This window comes from Panthera leo, chromosome C1, assembly GCF_018350215.1.
Source record: "Panthera leo isolate Ple1 chromosome C1, P.leo_Ple1_pat1.1, whole genome shotgun sequence".
In the NCBI taxonomy this organism is placed as follows: Eukaryota; Metazoa; Chordata; class Mammalia; order Carnivora; family Felidae; genus Panthera; species Panthera leo.
In genome coordinates, this window is record NC_056686.1 from 29,168,924 (window position 1) to 29,188,658 (window position 19,735).

General features: G+C 55.7%; 1 protein-coding gene across 1 annotated transcript; it reads right to left on the reverse strand.

The window, feature by feature from the left end:
• Window positions 1–3,199: 3,199 nt before the first annotated feature.
• On the reverse strand, window positions 3,200–4,558 carry POU3F1 (POU class 3 homeobox 1). The gene has a single exon (XM_042952586.1). The coding sequence runs from the start codon at window positions 4,556–4,558 to the stop codon at window positions 3,200–3,202; it is 1,359 nt and encodes a 452-aa protein (XP_042808520.1).
• Between the last annotated feature and the right edge of the window lie 15,177 nt (window positions 4,559–19,735).

Consider the following 19,735-nt stretch of genomic DNA (forward strand, 5'->3'; position numbering starts at 1 on the left):
AGGAATGAGGAGAGAGTGTGGGGGAGTATGGGGCTGATTCAAAGTTCTCCACTTAGTGGAGCAGGAAATGGAGGCCATGCTGTCACCTGGCTGTTGCATTCCCGGCCTCGTCTTTAAGCGTTGAGAAGGCTCACTGGGCCCACCAGCACAGGCAATGGCTGGGACACGGGCGCGAATTACAGGGCTAATTGCCCACTAGGCTGCACTGAAGAAGGGAGGAAAAAGAAACCAGCAGTGAGAGGCTGAGCCTTGGAAAAATCTTGGCGGCCTGTGTACTTGCAGAGACAATTCCTCCTGAGATTGAGGGTCAGAGCCCAGAAAGTCACCAGGGACTCTCAGCATGGTACCATCATCCTAAAGCCTCAGCCTAGCCAGGTACCGCTGAACTGGTGGCCTGGGAACACCTCTCTGGGTGCCCAAGATGTGTCGGCTGGAGCCAAGGCCTCTCCCAGCCCCTGGGCTTGGGCAGCTTCCCTGGCAGGAGGGGGCCATGCATACACGCTCACTAGGGACACAACTTATCCCCACCCCCCAACCCTGTCCAGTGCTTGTGCTGCTTCAGGTTTTGTGTCCATGAAGAGTAAGAGAAACCTCATTTAGTTCCTCCTGAGAAAACTGAATCCATGTTTTATGCGTATCTTTAAAAGTTGTTTTAAAGGAAAAAGAGAATCTTGACTGGGATACAGGTAACCTTGAGCCCTGGCCCTGGAATCCAGATCTTCCCCCACCATCATGACTTTGAGGAGGTGGTGGGGAGACATTTGCTGCTGAGAGCTTGAACGGGGAGATGTCTGAGACTGCATCTTTCCCCCCAGGTACATGGCTGTACCACTGTTGAGTCTTCCCACAGGCATAGGCATCACTCCCTGAGTGGGGGAAGGGGGGTTTCCTTAGGGACCCATCCCTGGAGAGATGGAAGGGCCTTCTGGTGGCACAATTGTTTTTGCTCTCATTCCTCCACCAGAGAAGCTGGGGCAGGTGGTTTGTTTGCAGACAAGTAGGACTGGCTTTGCCTAAGCAAACAGGCAGGACTCCCTCCCCAGGCCCACTTAATTCCCGCAGGACCACTGTGGAAGCTGTTAGAACTCCCAGTGGATCCAGGTAGGTTCAGGCACCATTTGTTCTGTGGGTGGAGAGCCAGCTGGGGTGGGCTGGTGGGGCCTGACCCTGCTTCCGACTGCCCCATGACCTGGGAGAGTAAAGCTGGCCTGGATGCCACACACGAACGCAAAGGGAGACCAAAGTCAGGGTCTGGGGTCTTGGGTGGGGAACACAAAGATGCCAGGCTGGTGGTCCACGTGAGACAGGCAATTCTTCCTTGGCTGAGAAGCAGTTGTGCCTGGGGAATGGCTGTCCCGAAATCAGTGTGGTGTCTGCAGTGTCGTAGGTCCTGGTCTGGTCTCAGGATAGTCTTGTTTACGGGAGGGGACACGAGGCAGCTTCATCTTCCCTAAAACTCACTCGCCTAAAGGCAGGGGCCCAACTGTTGCCCAAGTAACAGGCAGTCCTCATACTGGCCTGAGAGAAGGTCTGCGTGGTCACCTTGCTCCAAGATAGTGTGGCCGGAACTTTAGGAGAGGTTAGCTAGGGTATCCCAACGCTTTACCCGCAAACCAACCCAACCCTCGTAGTAAAAAGGACAGGACACAGCCCTGGGGTACATGTTTATGTGAGTAATAAAATATTTACTATAACATAAATATAAAGGGAACTTCCCAGTCTACATTATTTTTTTTTTTGCAATAAAGATACAAAGAATGCACCAAACATTGTTCCAAAAAATAATAAAAATAAAATAACAAAATTTAAATCCAAACTGTAACAAACAGAACAAGAAATGGAGAAGGGGGGAAGCTCCAAACACATCCAGAAAATAAATAGAGATGGGTCAGAAATTTGGAAATCATATTAAAATATTTTTTTTTCGGATTATTCGGTGTACAAAATCCTTTAGGATGGGGATGGAGGGCAACCCGGAAAACCAAAAATAAAAACCAAGCACAAAATGTTTCTTCTCCCCGCCAGTGTGTACATATCTCACATATTTACATGGTTCCCACCTCACCCCAAACTTGGGGATTTCTCTCCTGGCCGCCCAGCATCCCGCATCCCAGGTGGGGCTGGAAAGGGAGCAGGCGGAAGCTGCAGGGAATCAGGCAGAAGGTTCTCAGGGTACGGCTTATTTCTACAGCTGGTCCAAAAATATCTCCAACTTTGTCAAGTTTCGTTTGTTTGTGGCCAGGAGGGCAGGGCCCCGCGGGGAGCGGGGGCCCTGCTGTGCAGCGGTCAGTCTGCAGCGGGGCAGAAGCCTCTTCCCATGGACTATGTTGTGGGAGCGCAGACCCCTCCCGCGTGGCCGGGAACCGAATCGCAGCTCGGATAAAACGAAACGAAAAAATGAACACTCGAATCTTTTTTGTTAGTTTTTTTTTTTTGTTTGTTTTTGTTTTGCTTTTTGGGGGTAGGGCAGGGGAAGGTAAGGGGAAAAAATAAATTAGGCTAGATTAAAGCTTTGGCTATTTCCTGCTTTTATACACAGACGCGGCTCTCGCGGCCTCCCCTCCGGGGCCCCGATAAATACAGTATACAGCGATTTAAATTAAGGGCGCGGGCGGAGTTAGAAGGACCCCAGGAGCCGAGAGGCTCCGTGAATAAATAAAAACCGTAAAAAACCAAGCCCGGAGGAAGGGTAAGGGGGGGGGGCGGAGGTGGGGCGCATCCTTATGAGAGAGAAGAGGCGTGGAGCGAATAAAGTGACAGTCCCCCACCCTCAACCCGCAGGCTCGGGAGTCCGCGCCGGGGAGAGGGACAGGGCACCCTCCTCTCTTCGTCCTCTCTCCCGGGGAATCCCTAACCCCGTACCGCGTTACCTGTCGCTGTGGGGAGGCCGCTGCCGGGATCCGGCCCCGAACAGCCCGGGGGGGCAGGGGCGGGGGTCGTCGAGGGGATGGGGGCGGGGAGCAGGCGGCGGGCAGGATGCCCGGTGAGTTGGCGCGTTTCGGATCTCCGGCTCCTCTCTCCCGGGGCTCGGGCGACGCAGCCTATCGGCCGTCTTCGCCGCTCGCCAGAGAGGGTCATCCGGGTGTTTGGTTTTGTTCGAAAGTTTCTGGGCTTTTTGTAAAATCCAAAGCAACCGAACAAAAAGAGTTCAGGCCGCGCGGCGCCTCGCCGCGCGCCGGCGGGGGCCCGGCCCGCGGGGTCACTGCACCGAGCCGGGCAGTGTGTGGTGGTGGTGGTGGTGCAGTGCGGCCGGCGGGGGCGGCGGGGGCGCCGAGGGCGGCGACGCACCGCCCCCGCCCGGCCCCAGCTCGCCCGGTGCGTAAACGTCGTCCATGGGCGGGTGGCCGGCCCCGGCCGCCGGGGTCATGCGCTTCTCCTTCTGCCGCCGGTTGCAGAACCAGACGCGCACCACCTCCTTCTCCAGCTGCAGGCTGTCAGCCAGGCCGGTGATCTCGTGCGCCGAGGGCTTGGGGCACTTGAGAAAGTGGCTCTCGAGTGCGCCTTTGACCCCCACCTCGATGGACGTGCGCTTCTTGCGCTTGCGGCCCTGCGCCGCAATCTTGTCCAGGTTGGTGGGGCTGCCGCTGGACGAGTCGGTCTCCTCCAGCCACTTGTTGAGCAGCGGCTTGAGCTTGCACATGTTCTTGAAGCTCAGCTGCAGGGCCTCGAAGCGGCAGATGGTGGTCTGCGAGAACACGTTACCGTACAGCGTGCCCAGCGCCAGCCCCACATCGGCCTGCGTGAAGCCCAGCTTGATGCGCCGCTGCTTGAACTGCTTGGCGAACTGCTCCAGGTCGTCCGAACTGGGCGCGTCCTCGTCCGAGTGCTCGCCCACCGACGAGCCACCGCCGCCCGCGCCTGGGTGCAGGTGCGCCGCCGCCGCGTGCAGGCCGCCCGCGTGTGCATGTCCGTGTGCGTGTCCGTGGGCGCCCAGGTGCGGCGGAGGCGACGGCTCCAGCTGCGCCTCGTGGCCGTCCTCGTGCAGCGCGTGGTGCAGGCCGGGCCCCGCGCCGCCGCCGCCCGCCGCCAGCATCCCGGCCAGGCCGCCGCCGCCGCCCCCCGGGTAGGCCGCCTGCGCGTACAGCCCGAGCGGCTGGGGCTGGTGGCCCCCGCCAGCTCCTGGGGACGGCGACATGGCCGGGCCCAAGTGGTGCGCCGTGCCGCCCTGTGCCCATGCCGCGCCCGCGTGGGCCGCCCCCTGATGCACCAGGCGCGCGTGGAAACCTCCTCCGCCGCCGCCGCCGTCGTCGGCTCGGCCGGTACTGCCGCCGCCCGCCTTGCCGTGTTCCAGGTGCGGGCCCCCGGCCCAGTCGCCGCCGCCGCCTCCTCCCGTGGGTAGCCACTGGGGGTGCGCTAGGCCCACAGGGTGGCCCGCGCCCGCGCCCAGCCACTCGTGGTGCATCAGCTTCTGCACTTCGCGGTACGCGGCCCCCGCGTGCAGCCGCTCGGCGGCCGCCGCCGCCGCAGCTGCCGCCGCGGCGTCCGGGTGCATAAGCGGTCCTGTGCCCCCGGCTCCGCCGCCGGGGCCCCGCGGCAGGTACTGCGCGGTGGTGGCCATGCCGCCCCGCGCCCAGCGCCGCGCCGCCGCCGCCGCCGCTCCGCTCCGTCTGCGGGCCCCGCCGCCGCGCTCCGCCGGCTTAAAGCCCCGACCCGCTCGGCGCTCCGGAGCCCCACCCCACCCGCCGCCCATTGGCTGCCCGCGGAGCCGCCTCCCGCCCCCCGGCCACGGCCCCCGCCCCCCGCGTCCGCCTGCCGCCCGGCCCGGCCGCCCAGAGCTCGCCATTGGGCCTCGCTCCCGGGGTCCCGCGCGCCGGCCGTGCTGATTGGCCGCTGGGGCTTCATTCACGGCCCCCCTACAGTCCGCTTACATACTCACGCCCCGGGGGCGCGGCCGCCACGTGGGGAGTGGCGCGGGGGTGGCACTGGGACCGCACCCCCTCTCGTCCTGGCTGCGTGGGCCCCCGCTTACCCCCGGTGCAGGAGACTCGGAGCCCGGCAGGTCCCACACTCCACGCGAACTGAATTCCCGCCCGTCTCCTGCCCGGGCGGCCAAGAGGCGGCGGCGGGGATTGCGGGCTCCGGGAGGCGCTCAGGCTCCGAGAAGCAGCTCAGCCCCGCGCTCCTCCCTCCGCAGTGCCGCTGCCGGCGGGCCGGGATTCCCGCGGGTCTCGGCGGCTGCGAGCCGGAGGCGGCGCGGGTCCCGGCTCGGTTCCGGCGCGGCTGCTCACCTCGGCCGCCTTGCCTCCCGCGGCTTCAGCCGGCACAGAGCTCTCCTCTGCGCGCCTCCCCGGCCCGTCTCGTTTTCCCTCTTCTTCTAGACCCAGCGTCGCAACTCCGCCGACCTACGCGGCCCCGAGAGCGCGTCGGGTGCGGGTAGAGTCGGACCGGCCCTGGCTTCCCTCCTCGTGCGGGTTCCCCTTCTTCCGGACTCCGCGGACCAGGTGAGTACGGCGCGGGCGGCTCGGGGCCCGCATGGCCGGCGGCAGCGATGCTTCGGGAAGGCGGGAGCTCCCGTATCCAGGCCGCGTTCCGGGCTTCCAGAGTGAGAGGACCTTGAGGTAGAGACCGAAGCTCCGGCGAAAACGCCGCCGACGGGGGTGGTGGACGTACTGCGCCCACGGGTATCTGTCCCATGCGGCTGCCGCCTCCTCGCTTCGTCTCTCTGCGTGACCGGCTCATTGGTCGGGGTCATGACGGGGTCACTCGCGGACGCGAAACTTGCTCCAGGTGAGGAGTGGCATGGACTTGGGGAAGGGCGGCTGGCACTTCAGAAATGCCGCGTGCAGGCCGGGAGCTGTCCAGCTTCGCATGGAGCCCGGGCTGGAATTTAACGGACTTGCCTGGGCTGCCGAAAAGGGAATTGAGATCCAAGAAGTCTTGTTAGAGGGGTGAGGTGTACAGTGTGGGGATCTCCTCATCTCCCCAGCTCTTTGAGGGCTCCTTGAAAGATCCTGAGTGGACGTGGACCTCAGTGCAGCTACTCTGTGCCTCTAAGACCAACACTGGGCTGGAGGCCAAGTGGAGTGAGCTGCAGTCTCCATCTCTTTTCTGCACTGAGGTTTGGGTCCCAGGGAGTCTCCCAGCTGACAGCTCACCGCCGCCCCCCCCCCCCCCCCCCCGCCCCTTGCCTCCGGTGGATCCACAGATTCCAGGGCCCTGGGGTCCCAGATCACAGAACTGAGCTAGGGGCCCAGCTAGACCCTACTGGGGAATTTAGAACTGCAGAATAGAGCCTCAGTGAGTAAATAAGGGTGATGGGGGCTCAGATAGCAGCTGCATTGGGAATGGTCCTTGGGGTAGCTGGGGCAGAGGCCACAGTGATAAGGGTCGTCCTGGGCACAGACTATGCTCATCCAGGCCTTGAATGCCCTAGACCAGCCTCTGGCTAGCCCTCAGGGGATAGAGTGGGACAAGGCAAGGCCCTTGTCTGGCCATTGGCCACTGTCCTGAGCAGTCGTCTTGGGTACCACCCTTGCTTCAAGAGCTGTGATGGAGCTCTGTCTGAATCCAGCTGGGGATGCTTGGCTTTCCTAGACTCTGGCCCAAGAAGTGGTCACCTTGAGCCACCCCTCCTTCATAAGATCATAAAACACTTGACTTCCTGGCCCCTCCTCCAAGCCTAGGAGTTAGGGCCAAGGTGGGAGTTCTGTAGTGAAGGCTACTCTTATGCCAGCCCTAACCAAGGCCAGCATGACATTGAAGCCTGGGCTTCCTACCTGGACCTGCCACCATCTTCCTGGGCGAGAATAACTCTGGTCCAATCCCTGTAGTTCTTGGTTTTCTTCCCTGTAAATTGGGAGTAACGGTACCATAGGCAGCCCATCTGTCTCACTGAGGGAAGTCAGATGGTAGTCTGAGACAATGGGGGTGAAAAACTCTCAGGAAGGGCTTTTACTCTGGTTGTTTCTATTGTGAGTGCCCAACGATCAGGCATGTTACTCTCCTTCCCTAATCAAATCTCAGTTTCCTTACCCATCAAGTGGTATTGTGGAGGTTTGGACCAGCTAACCTCTCAGTGCCTTCCAGCTGTGATGATCAGAATCTGTGAATCTCTCTGTTCCTGTTGGAGGAAGGGAAGTGTCTGGACAGTGGTCAGGTGTTACAGTGTCTGGCCTTTGAATCGCCACTGAGACTTGAAGAACAGTGACCCAGGGGCACAGTGCTTTATCAAGTGCTTAAAAAAATTTTTTTTAATGTTTACTTATTTTTGAGTAAGAGAGACAGAGCACGAGTGGGGAGGGGCAGGGAGAGAGGGAGACAGAATCCGAAGTAGGCTCCAGTCTCTGAGCTGTCAGCACAGAGCCCGACGTGGGGCTCGAAACCACAAACTGTGAAATCATGACCTGAGATCATGGTCAGATGCTTAACCCACTGAGCCACCTAGGTGCCCCTATCAAGTGCTTTTACATTCATTCACGTTCACCTGTACCTCCCAGCCCTGTGGAGGGGCCCTGAGATTGTTATCCCTAGGGCAGAGATGAAGAAACTGAACTTGTCCGAGGGGTGCAGAATCTACAGAGGTCCTGCTTCTCATTGTGCTCCTATTGCTGTTTGATGGGGGAGGACACCTGTGGGGACAGTGGTTTTGGCTGTCGCAGCAGAGAGAGCCCCCCGGCCCCATCTCTGGTAGCTCTCTGGGGAGCGGAGGTTGGGGAGGGCAGGCCTGGACCATCTGGGGCTTCTGAAGCCCAGTTCCTATGTGTGTGCTGAATTGAGGGGTGTCTGCAGCAAAGCCGGGCTCCGAGGTTACCAGCTTGTCAGCCAGCAAGTCTCAGTCCTGATCCCGTCTCCTACTCCCCCACTAGCAGCCCGGTGACTTTGTGCTAGCTGCTTCGCCTGTCACAGCCTCGGTTTATTCATCTTAAAATGGGGACAGGACTGTCTGCTTCTTAGGCCTGCCCTGAAGCTCTAGTGTTAGATACTGCCTTGGGGCGAGCCGTGTGGACTAGGGCAGGGTAACAGTCCCGTCTCTGTTTTGAAAGTTTTAGAGCCTCTACAATGTATGGGTTTGGTCTGGAGTCAAAATTTTCTTGTATTTGAGAGTTAGGCTTCTGCCAGAAGTGTCGACATCCTCCTTGTGTTTGCTCCTGGAGATTCTGTGTAGAACTCTGGGGACTCTGACATGCCCGTTGGCAGAGATGCCTGCAGTTAAACAGTCCCTCTCCTCCAGGAGCCCTGCCCTCCCAGGGCCTGGGGAAAAATTGGGAGACAGAAGTCAGACACCTACCTGAACCCATGTAGGCGCTGAATGGTTGAGGCGTGTGAACAGACATGCATTCATACACATAACACACAGGTATACACGTGCAGTTTAGCTTAGGGACGAACATAACAGATTCACAATAGGGACACAGGGAGTCATCCTGTTGGGTCGGAATTCACAGTCGCACAAACATACACACACAGTGATAAATACAGGCGTGTGTCTAAAAGGAAACATGCATAAAACCTGCACATAGGCTCAGGGAGGCTCAGGTAGGCATCCCTTCGGTGACGCGAAATACAGGAGACCTGCAGGCCCCTGGGGTCACAAGCATGGACACTCTCCTCTGGCATGCCAGTTCACACAAACAGGCACACCCTGGTGTTCGCAAACATGAACGCACAGACACATGCACACTCTCCCCACCAATGCACAGATACAAAGAGGCGAACCCCGCCTATCACGCAGACAGGCTAATGCATACACCCACACCCTATGGAACTAATATATCCCGCACAAGGGATCAGAAGCTGGAGGAGGGCCCATGCCCTGCTCAGAGTTTGGCTCATGCCCGTCAGCAGCAGTGCTAGTCCCAAGGAAGCAGGGAAGCCCTTTCTTTTCCTATTTCCCACCCCCCCCCCCCCAATTTCCTTGTCTGTGGAGGGCAGCTCCCAGCCAGGCCGCCGCCAGTTTCAGAGGCTCTGGGGCCTCCCTCCCCAGCGGGGCCCCTGCTCAGCCCGCCCCCGGGGCTAGGAGCTGCTGGGCTTTCCCAGAGTGGTGCGGTCTCCTCCAGGCTCTGGAGTGTGACTGAGCGCCTGCTCATTTGACACAGGTCACCGAGCCTCCAGCAGATGGGGCCCTCACTGTGGGGGGTCTCACAGCCGGAGGGGGCTGCAGGGAGGGGGGGCGCAGGGGGTGGGGGGAAGCTCCGAAGGGATGAACTCCAACCCCACACGGTCTTTCTGCAAAGCCCTGAGTCGCAGACGCAAACTCTGTAATCTACATTCGTGCTTCCGCCCGAGAGAGTCAGACACGGCCTCTAGAAGACAGCCACACTCACCATCAGCACCTTTGTGGCCACATATGCACTGTGATATCCCAGACACACATCCCAGGCTGGTGAGCCGGCACACGGAACAAGATCTGGGAAGGAGGAAGAGGGGGCAGGTGGGTCTGGCTGCTTTCCCCCTTGGACTCTGAGCCCCTGCGCTGTGTCTTCTCAGTCTGGTCGGTGGGTGCTTGGGAGTCCAAGAAGCCCTGAGAGCAGGTGTGTCTGCAGACCCAAGGCCTCTCACTGCTGGGGGAACACAGGCTCCAGGACGCTCCCCCTGGGTTCCTCACTGGAAGTCATGAGTGCTGAAAAGAGCTAAGGAAAGGCAGATCTGGGCTACTGGGGGAGTTAGTGTCTGAGGACACCCTTCTGTGTGCAGTGCATGAGCTTTGAGGTTTTGCTGAGGTGGCCGGGCTAGGGGTAGGGGGACAGGACTTGGCCAGCACTCACAGCTGCTCCCTTTCCCTTCTGCCAGTTTTCCCCTCTCACCCTGGATCCCGCATTTTCAGAGTGTCCAGGGTTCCATCTTAGCTCAGACTCAGGTCTGCTGGATGACATTGGACGAGGCTCAGCCTCAGCATCCTCATCTGTAAACTGGGCAGGGTGGTCCCTGTTGGGTGGCTTATGGAGGCGAGATGAGACCACTGCCCCGCTGGAAGTTTGGAAAGTGTGGTTTGCTTTTTCTCCTGGGCTGCCTGGGGTGAGCAAGAAGCTCTATGGACGGGAGTGGAAGCTGCCTGCTCCCCAGCCAGTTCCTGCTAAGCCGTGTCAGGAGTGACCACACCCACACCCTGCTCTTTTCTGGGCTGCAATGTGTTTTTGATTGAAAGAGTCTGGCAGGGTCCTGCTGTCACAGATTCTGACCTGGGGCAGTGCCAGGGTCATCGTGTCCATCCATTGCCTCCGTGCTGACTGGTGCCAGCTGGACAGATTCATAGTGTTCACCACCATCCAAAAAGCTGTCCCATATGGGATGTGATCACTGTTCTGAGCTGTCAAGCCCCCACATCTTCCCCTCTAAACTCAGCCCCTCCAGGTGTCCTATCCCTTCTGTCCTGCCTGTGCTGGCAAAAGCCTGGTGTTGGGGAGTAGAGGGGTGGGAAGGGCATTGCTGCCTGTGGCAGAGGAGGAGGAAGCAGCCTCACCTATTGAATCTAAGGCTCCCTATTTCTCAGTCTTGGTGAAAGGCAGGAGGGATGGAAGGTGAAATATCTCTTAGGGATGAATCTGTCTTTGCATTCTTTCCCCTGCCTCAGCCCCTAAGTCTATGGGTGGGGGTGGGGGGTCCTCCCAGTGCATCTGTAGAATATTCAAATTAGGGGTGGCCAATTGCTCTTAAAATTGACTTTCATTTTTAGCAGAATGGCAGCCTCTGAGCTGGTGTTAATGCCCACCATCCGGTTATGCAGAACACGCTCTCTGCAAATCGGTAAATCATTAGCAGGGATTAATCACTCTGAAAGGCTGGGGCTGGGTTTGAGTTTCTTTTTCTTTCTTTCTTTCTTTCTTTCTTTCTTTCTTTCTTTCTTTCTTTCTTTCTTTCTTCCTCTCTTTCTTTCTTTCTTAAACACACTTTTTATCTGGATGGCTGCAAAATTCACCACCGCAGGGTGGGGTGGGAGCAGTGAATGATAATTTAAGTCCTTGTCACCTTCAGTAGAAGAGTGAGGTGGTTTCCCGGGCCTGGTGTTGACTTGGTGCCCTGACTGAAGGTGGGGAGTGGGCAGCTTGGGTAGGGTGCAGGGAAGGAAGGGGGGATTCCCTTGCGTTTGTGTGTGGTACAGCATTTGCAATAGTGTGTTGGGCTTGCTGGGCTTGTGTATATGGTGACTGTATATCAGTGTGCTCGCATGAATCCGTGTTTGTACCTTATACATTTCCCTAAAGTGTTTGTGTAGTTGGGTTAGGGTGCTGGTGCTTGGTTTGTGTTGATGTGTGTGCATCAGTGTTGGTCATTGTGTCAGAACGTGTTTCTGTTTGACAGGGGTTTTAAAGACCCAATTCACCTTTCTCAGCTTCCAGGTAGCTTTTCAGGGGCAGTAGGTAGAGCTGGAAGGAAGGTCCCACCTTCACCTGCTGGGGGCGTGGCTCAAGGTTAATTTACATATTCATGAACTGCTGCCTCCCTAGCTCTTCTCTGTAAGAGACTTAGACCAGTAGGGAGGCCCCTCAGCACAGATGGGGCTGTAAGGCTCTCACTAAAACCCCTCCCCCCCATCCCACCGCTAGCAGCTCCCTCCTCCACCCACAGACTGGGAACATTCAGCACTCCACGGTTTCTGAACCCCAACTTCTGCACAACAGCCGTCCATACAATTCTAGCTCCTGACAATAGCTGTGTGGTTGTGAGGGGAAAGGTCTTTTTCCTTCTGGATCCTGGCTGCCCCTGTGAAGGCTCCTAGAGAAGGGGGGGTTGGGAGTGGGGGGTCATTCTTCCAGCCAAGCTGATGAATGGAACTATCTTCCACTTTGTGCCCACACTGGGGCCGGCCTCCTTATTCCTCTCTCCCTAGCCTAATGCTGTCCAGCTTTGGAGAAGTAATTACCCTCAAATGACTGAGTAACGACGTTTTTAGGGTGTTGGGCAGAGATGGGAATTTGCGGATGAGGTCACAGGGCCTCTTCCCTCCAGCCGGTCCCAGAGCGTTGGTTAGAAGTAAGACTTAGTGGGCCTGGTCCTTACATCAACCCACTCTTTCCTTTAACTCCCCAGCCCCCTCTCCCTGAGGTCAGCTCGGGTAGCCCAGGCATTACTGTCTGCCACACCACAGATGGGACAGGTGCCCTGTACTCCTGTGCCTGTGCCTCATTCATCACCCCACTCTACGTGCCTTTCTCCCTTCTGTGTAGCAGACTAGCCTGGAGCCAGAGGGAGGGACAGGATGATAGGGCTCCTTGGCCGTTACAAGTTGGGGGCTCTGGAGAGAGTTGGCTGGGCTCAGTGCTGGCCTTCCTCAGCTTTCTTGAGGGTAGCAGGTGGAGGCGGGGGGGAGTGGCAAAGGAGGATTTAGGAATTATATTTTCCTAGGGACCTCTTAGCATCTTTATGTATCTCTGGTGGCAGACATCTGTCTGAGCTTAGGGTAGCATCTGCCTGGGCTAGAGACAACATCTGTTTGAGGCTGGGACACCTGGCTGAGCCCAGCACATTATCTGGCCCGGGGATAGCTTCTGTCGGGGCCCAGGACATGTGTCTGAACTTGGTACAGCATCTGTCCGGGCCTGGTGCAACATCTTCCTGGCCTGGGGGCAATGTCTGTTTGAGCCCTGGACATCTGTCTGACTTGGGGATGTCTGCCGAGTCTGGAACAATACCTGTCTGAGCCTGGGGGTGGACTTGTCATTGTAGATAAAATCACCCTCGAATCTCAACTTTGCTTTGTGGCTGGGAACAGAGTATACGTCAGACTCCTATCCCTACTGTCCTTTCTAAAGGACCCTCAGGTAGAGTGCCTTAGTTTACCTCCATTTGTAAGCCCATCGGCCTCCTGGCTCTGAGCACCTCAAGGGACAGCCAAAGTGTACACCTCAGTGGCTCCAGGAAAGTAATGTTAAAAGAATATGTAAGGGGAGTAGATAAATCCTCAAATCTAATGACTGGTCTAGGATGAGTCTCCCTTCCTCTGGCCCCTGTGTTGTGTCAAGTCAGAATGCTTCCCCAAGACACAACTTGGACCTGTCACTTGCCTCCCGAGAAGCCTTCCATTTCTCTTTACTGTGCACACTGTTACATCCAAAGTCCTGTCCCGCCTCTGCGTATCCTCTGAATCCAGCAGCTCGGAGCTTCTGCCCCCCCTCCCCTCCACACCAGGCCCTAATGGCTCCCTACCTTTGCACACGCAGTTCCTTCTCCTTGGAATGCTCCCTCCTCGCATTCTTCAAGTCCTAGTTCAAGGGTCTCACGCTCTGGGAAGGCTTCGTGCTCCCACTCGAGACGAAACCATGACCTCTGCCCTGCTTCCACTCCGTGCTAGCATTTTCAGCCCTGCATGGTCATGCATTACCCTTTGTGAGTCTGTCTCTCCTATGGAACTGTGAGCTCCCGGGGGTAGTTGGCTCTGTCTCTCCAGCACCCTGCCCAATTCCTGGTCTGTAGTGGTACCAATAAAGAATGGCTGCTGAGCGATGAGCACATGGTTGTGCCACTACGATCTCATTTCCTTCATTTTTAAAATTGGGGTGGGGGGAGTTGGAGGGGAGATTCCGGCTTTTAGTATCAGAAGGAAGTAGACACTGGCTTTCAGTCTTAGAAGAAGGGGGCTTCAGAGAAGAGGGTGTATCTTTAAAAAACATTTTTATTATTATTATTTTTTTAGAGAGAGGGAGTGCAAGCAGGGGAGAGGGGCAGAGGGAAAGAGAGAATCTTAAAAAAAGTTTTTGTAAGTATGTATTTATTTATTTTGAGAGAGAACAAGCATGAGCAGGGGAGGGGCAGAGAGAGAAGGAGAGAGAGAATCCCAAGCAGGCCTCACTTTGTCAGCACAGAGTCTGATGCGGGGCCTGATCACATGACCCTGGGATTATGACCTGAGCCAAAATCAGGAGTCGGACACTCAATGGACTGAGCCACCCAGAGGCCCTGAGGGCGTATCTTCTTATTTGTACCTGGTGAGCCGACTAAAGCTACAGGGTGCTGGGTGATAGGCCCAGGGCACCCTGGACAAGGGCCTGGTCCTGCCCAATGTTCTTTGTCCACGACATGGGTGAAGATGCACAGGATCTGAAGGTCCCGCACATTGGCCGCAGATAGGAGCAGGGAAGAGCAGCAAAGTTCAGGGGGCCACAGTGAATCCAGACATAATGGCCTCTCTGGGGGTCATGGGGATGGGACTGGATCTAAGCAAGGAGGCCTCTGCCCGGGTTCAATCCTTGAGGGCAGGTGGGAGAATCAAGGCCTGGCTTAGCTTGTGTGGAAAAGTTCCAGGGTTCCTAGCTTCACTTGTCCTGCCGGACAGGGGGAGGTCATGGGAGGGGTTATGAATGTAAATGTCGTGTCCAAAGCGAACTGTTTCCCCTGGTCGAACCTACCTGGCACTTGCCAGGTTTCGAGGGAGGGGGTCCCCAGGAGAGTAGAGAGACAGGCAGGACGATGGGGAGGCAGCTGAGAAGTGAATGGTCCCAAGACAGGCTCTTTGCCTTGATAGCTTTTATTCCACTGAATGGGAATGTCTTTATAGTTTTTGCTGATGATAAAAGCTTATTTGTAAAAATTCTTTCCCTCAGAAACATATGAAACAGAAGGTGGAAGTCCTCCATTAATCTCTCTGCCTCACCCCCTCATAACTACTCCTACTGGCTATATCTTTCCAGAATTTGTTTGGATAGACACACTCTATTTAATAATAATAGCTAAGATTTATTGAGTGCTTACTATGCGCAGGAATTATGCTAAGTGCTTCTACCTGGGTTTATACATTACAGCCTCACCAAAACACTCAGAAGAAACTGAGGCTCAGAGTTGGTAGTAATCGTTGTAGTCCAAATATAGTGGGTATTTACTCGGTGCCAGCTGCCAGTCTAGGCACTTTACGTGCCATCTCATTTAATGTCTGTAGGAGCTAGTTGTCTGGGCAACTGCATGTGGTAGGCGATCAGTAAATGGTGGTGGATACTCCCAACTTGGAAGTTTGAGAATCTCAGGTGATGAATCTGGGATTGTTCGGTGGACCTCGAGAATGAGACGGCTCTTGTCCCGAAACTCCTGAGCACTGAGGCAGGCAGCCTTCCTTGGAACTGGGAGATGCTGATTCTGCAATGGAAGATGTAAATTCCCACCTTGGTTTGCATGTGATTTACGCATATTTATTTATGAGTGTCTTTGATTGATGTCAAAGTGCCTCCGTGATTTTTCTACCAACCTTCAGGGTCCTGTGGAGGGCATGACTAGTGGGCACGGGCTGTAGGCTCTGAGTGTGCACGTGTGGGCTATTGGACGGGGTGAAAGTGACAGCCGTGGGTAGGTGGGCGGTGGCTGGAGGGTTGAGTTGTGGGCAGTCTGGAGCCCAGGGTTCTGGAGTGGGTGGTTTGGGCAGCTGGTATGAGTGGGGGGTGCGTGTCAGTGTATGGCAGGGTCCGGATAAAGGGCTGGGGCAGAGTCAGAGCTTCAGACACTGGGGTGGGTGACTGATGAGCCTGTAGGTCGCCACCGTCTTGGAGAAGCCGGGGTGCCAGCCAAGCTTTCTAGGTAGGAACTCAGACCCAAGGAGCTAGAGCAGGATCTTGGGTTCAGGGTAGGACACATGCTGGTGGAAGGCTTCCAAACAAAGCAGAGGATCAGAGGTAGGAAGGGGCCTCCCTCTAGAGTCCCTCCCCCTGGTGCGGCCCAGGGCGGGAGTCCCCCGCTTGGGTGCCTCCCGGGAGAGGGAAGGGAGTGCTGTCTGCAATCCAGGCCTGGGGAAAATCTGCCAATCAGCAAGAATATTCTGTGTGTGCCGGTTGTGCCCAGCCCTGTGCCTGGCACCACGGGGAAGACCAGTCTCAGCCTGCAAACCTTGGCAGTGGAGCTGGTGAGATAAGGAGGCAAGGGCAGGCCCCGGCCTTGATTGAAGGCTGCATGCCTGACACCGTGCGGCACTTTCATCCATCACCTCCTTTGATCCTCAGCAGGATCAAAGGCAGTGGCTGTCTTATCTCCTCATAACAGAGGAGGAAGCAGAGACTCAGAGAGCTGTAGTGACTTGCCTAAGGCCACACAGCAAGTGAGTGGAGGAGTACAAACTTGAACCCAGCTCTGTCTCATTCCAGAGCCCCAGTTTACTTAGCCACTCAGCCAATTTATTATGCGTCAACCAGGTATGAAGTAAAGATAACACCTACCTTGCTTAATTGTTAAATGAGCTCAAGGGTGTAGAGAGGTTAGCACAGAGGCTGGCACACAGTAAGTGCTCAACGAGAGTGTCTTTGTTCCCCTTAAGTGGTAGAGCAGGGATTCTTTTTTTTTATTTATTTTTTTAAATTTTTTTTTTTAACGCTTATTTATTTTTGAGACAGAGAGAGACAGAGCGTGAACAGGGGAGGGGCAGAGAGAGAGGGAGACAGAGAATCCGAAACAGGCTCCAGGCTCCGAGCTGTCAGCACAGAGCCCGACGCGGGGCTCGAACCCACAGACCGCGAGATCATGACCTGAGCCGAAGTCGGACACTTAACCGACCGAGCCACCCAGGCGCCCCGAGCAGGGATTCTTAAATCCTGGTCCAGTGGACTCTACTGTTTGCATGCTACCATGGTTCTTGCCAAGGCTGATTGGGAGGGTGTGGGCATGGTTGGGGACAGAGCATGATCTCCTTTGTGGGTTGGGTGAGCCCTTGTCATGCATGGACACACAGAGTCACCAGTGCATGGGAGGATCATCTGCCAGGCCCAACAGAGCCCCTATTGGCTCATGTTCTAGCTCTGGGTTGGGCAGGGACACTGACTTTGTCTAGTTAGGATTGCCTGGATGTGTGTGTGTGTGTGTGTGTGTGTGTGTGTGTGTGTGTGTGTGTGTATGTACTTGGTGAGAGTCGACTGAGGAAGGAGAGACAACTTTGGGGAGTGGGGGAGCTCTATCAGCAGACACTGGTAAGGGCCCTTTCTCATTTCCAGTGGCAGAGATTGGAATCAAATGAGGACGTGAACCACGTGAAGATGCGATGGAAATCACTCATGGCAGAAGGGACAAGGGCACAGGCCCTGGGGTTGGAATGAACTTCATATGTATATCTCCCTTGGTAGTAATAGAGACAATATTGATTTGTATCTTCCAATGTTTGATGTAGAGGAGCAAAGCGGGAGCAAGATTCACTCATTCATTCATGCTTCTTTTTGAGGGAGGGAAATACAGAAAATTTCCTTTATATATATATATACACACATATACATACACACATATGTGTGTATGTATATATATTATTAAGTATAATGGTATGGCATAATGATTTGATATTTGCATACACTGGGAAATGACCACCATAATATCTAGTTACCGTTCATTACCATACAAAGTTACAATTTTTTTTTCTTATGATGAGAACTTTTAAAATTTACTCTCTCTGGCAACTTTCAATATACTACAATATTACTGGCTGTAGTCACCGTGCTGTACCTTACACCTGCAAGACTTATTTATTTTATAGCTGGAAGCTTACACCTCTTTACCCCCTTCACCCATTTCGTTCACCCCCCAGCACCTCCACCCCCGGCAGCCGCTTTTCTGTTCTCTGTATTCATGAGTTTTGTTTTGTTTGTTCGTTTGCTTTGTTTTTCAGATTCCACAGTGAGACCATATGGTTTTTGTTTTTCTCTGTGTGACTTATTTTACTTAGCATAATGCCTTCCAGGTCCACATTCATTCATAAATTAATTCAACAAATATCTAGTGCCCACTTTGTGCCAGGTACTATCTTAGGTGCTGATGGCTAATGCTTATTGAGCACATGCTCTGTTTTCTAAGCATTTTACATTTGTTAAACCTTCACAACAACACAAGGAGTTGGGGAAGCCTGGGGAGACTTTGGGCTCCCTTCCATTCCTCCAGCCTCTTTCCATCTCCCAGCCACATTGGGGCACCTAACGTCTGCCACCTGGAAAGACCAGGATCCTCACAGTGGATGAAGCAGGGTGGTCCTGAGAACATCAAAGCTACCCAGCAGACTGAAGCTAGAGAGGGTGAGGTGTCTAACTTAATCCCATCCAGCCTGGCCTGCCTGAGAACTTCCTCTCCCCGGGGCTCTCAGCCACATCTTCCCGGCTCCCCTCTACGGCTTAGCACCTGGCTCTCTCCAGCCCCCTGACTAGCTCAAGCCCTGTCCTCTGGGCTCTGCTCAGGGAGCCTAGTCTCAGCTTGGGGCTGAGGCTCCTGGCAGGGAGAAAACAAGGTTCCATTCCTGCTGTCTGATGGCACTGTCCCAAAACACTCCCTGTGCTTTGCTAACTGTGCTGGAGGCAGCATGGCTGGTAGTTACCCTGCCTGGTTCCCTCTGTCCTTTCCTTAATATAGTCAGTGTATAGGCCTCAGCCAGAGTGGGCCTCTTAGTTCCTGACCACCTACCTGTGTCTGTGGTCTAGGCCCCATTTTTGCCTCACTCTCTCCTGCGGGAAAAGGGACAGAGAAGAGGAAATAGAAAAGTTACTGGAAATTCAGAGGAGGAGTCTGAATTCAGGGAGGAGTCTTGTGCCTTAGTCAGTCTTTGGTGAATAAAGAAATCTGGCAAAAGGGGTTTTCTGGGTGGGATGAAGGGAAAGGGAGGTCTTATAATGATGGGCTTGCTAATCTGCAAATCATGACTCCACCCGTCTACCTATCCACCCATCCACTTACCTATCCATCCATCTATCTGTCTGTCCATCCACCCACCTGTTCATCTACCCACCCATCCATCCACCTCTTCCCCCATTCACCTGTCTCTCCATCTGTTCATCCATCCATCCATCCATCCATCCACCCACTCACCCACCCACTCACCCACCCACCCACCCATCTATCTAACACACTGCTGACTGAATGCCTATCATAGTCACTGGTTCAGTTATGCTTATCGAGGGCATGTGTTAGAGAGCTTTTCAGTGTTTATACATTCGTGACCCTTCTGTTTATGTATTTCCTCTCTCCACCTGCTTCTTAGAGAAGCTCCTTGAGAGGTGGGGCTCCCATCTCTATTGAACCCATCAGAAATGCTCTGTCCTGGCTGTAGGGTTGTCAGCAGCTGCCAGGCTTGGGCACCCTGGGGCCCCGGGGAAATGGGCATCTTGCACGCCGCTCCTACCCCTGCCGGGCCGGGCTTGTGACCCTCATCGGGGTCCAGCCTAGAGGATGCTGTGCTGCTCTAGGGGCGGGGCCTTGCTGCTCGGTGGCCTGTCTGCGGCTGCTGCAGGAGCCGCTGGCCCCTTTTGCCAGCACCCAGCTTGAGGAATGGTAGAGTTGTATGGCTGTGGAGCCTCTCCACACTACTGTAGTTAAACAAACAGGCTGGGAAGCAGGGTCAGGGGCTGGCTGCCATGCTGGGAAGAGCAGGAGCCAAGGAGGAGCGGAGTGTGGACTCAGAGGGGTGGCCGGGTGAGCTCGGAGCTCAGGAGCTGCTGTGGAGCCAAGAGTTCAGGCCAATCGCGCCCACCCCCACCCCCACCCCCCGCCCTCCCTGCCAGGCCTGGCCAAGACAGCAGACGTGGGCGGCCAACGTCTGTGGGGTTGAGTTGGCCCGGCTGGAGGTAAAACTGCAGCAGGAGGGGCCAGAGACAAAGACCCAAAGGAGCACAGAGTTACTCGGAGAGGCAGAGGGATATAGAGATTGAGGTTCAGAGAGACAGAGAGAGAGACTCAGAAAGACAGAGACAGACTCAGGTGGGAGAAGGAAGGTATGAAGGGCTGGGAAGAGAATGGCCAGGGGAGGGAAGTCCAAGGCAAGGGAAGAAAGCGGTGGGCCCAGGGGAACAACAGCTCTTCCAAAGGCAGGAAGTTTGGAGCTTATGAAGGGCCCCCTTCCTTGTGGATGGCACCAGCAGTG

Excerpts from the sequence above, each read along its gene's own strand:
- POU3F1 (XM_042952586.1), bottom strand. The coding sequence starts at position 4,558 with ATGGCCACCACCGCGCAGTACCTGCCGCGGGGCCCCGGCGGCGGAGCC.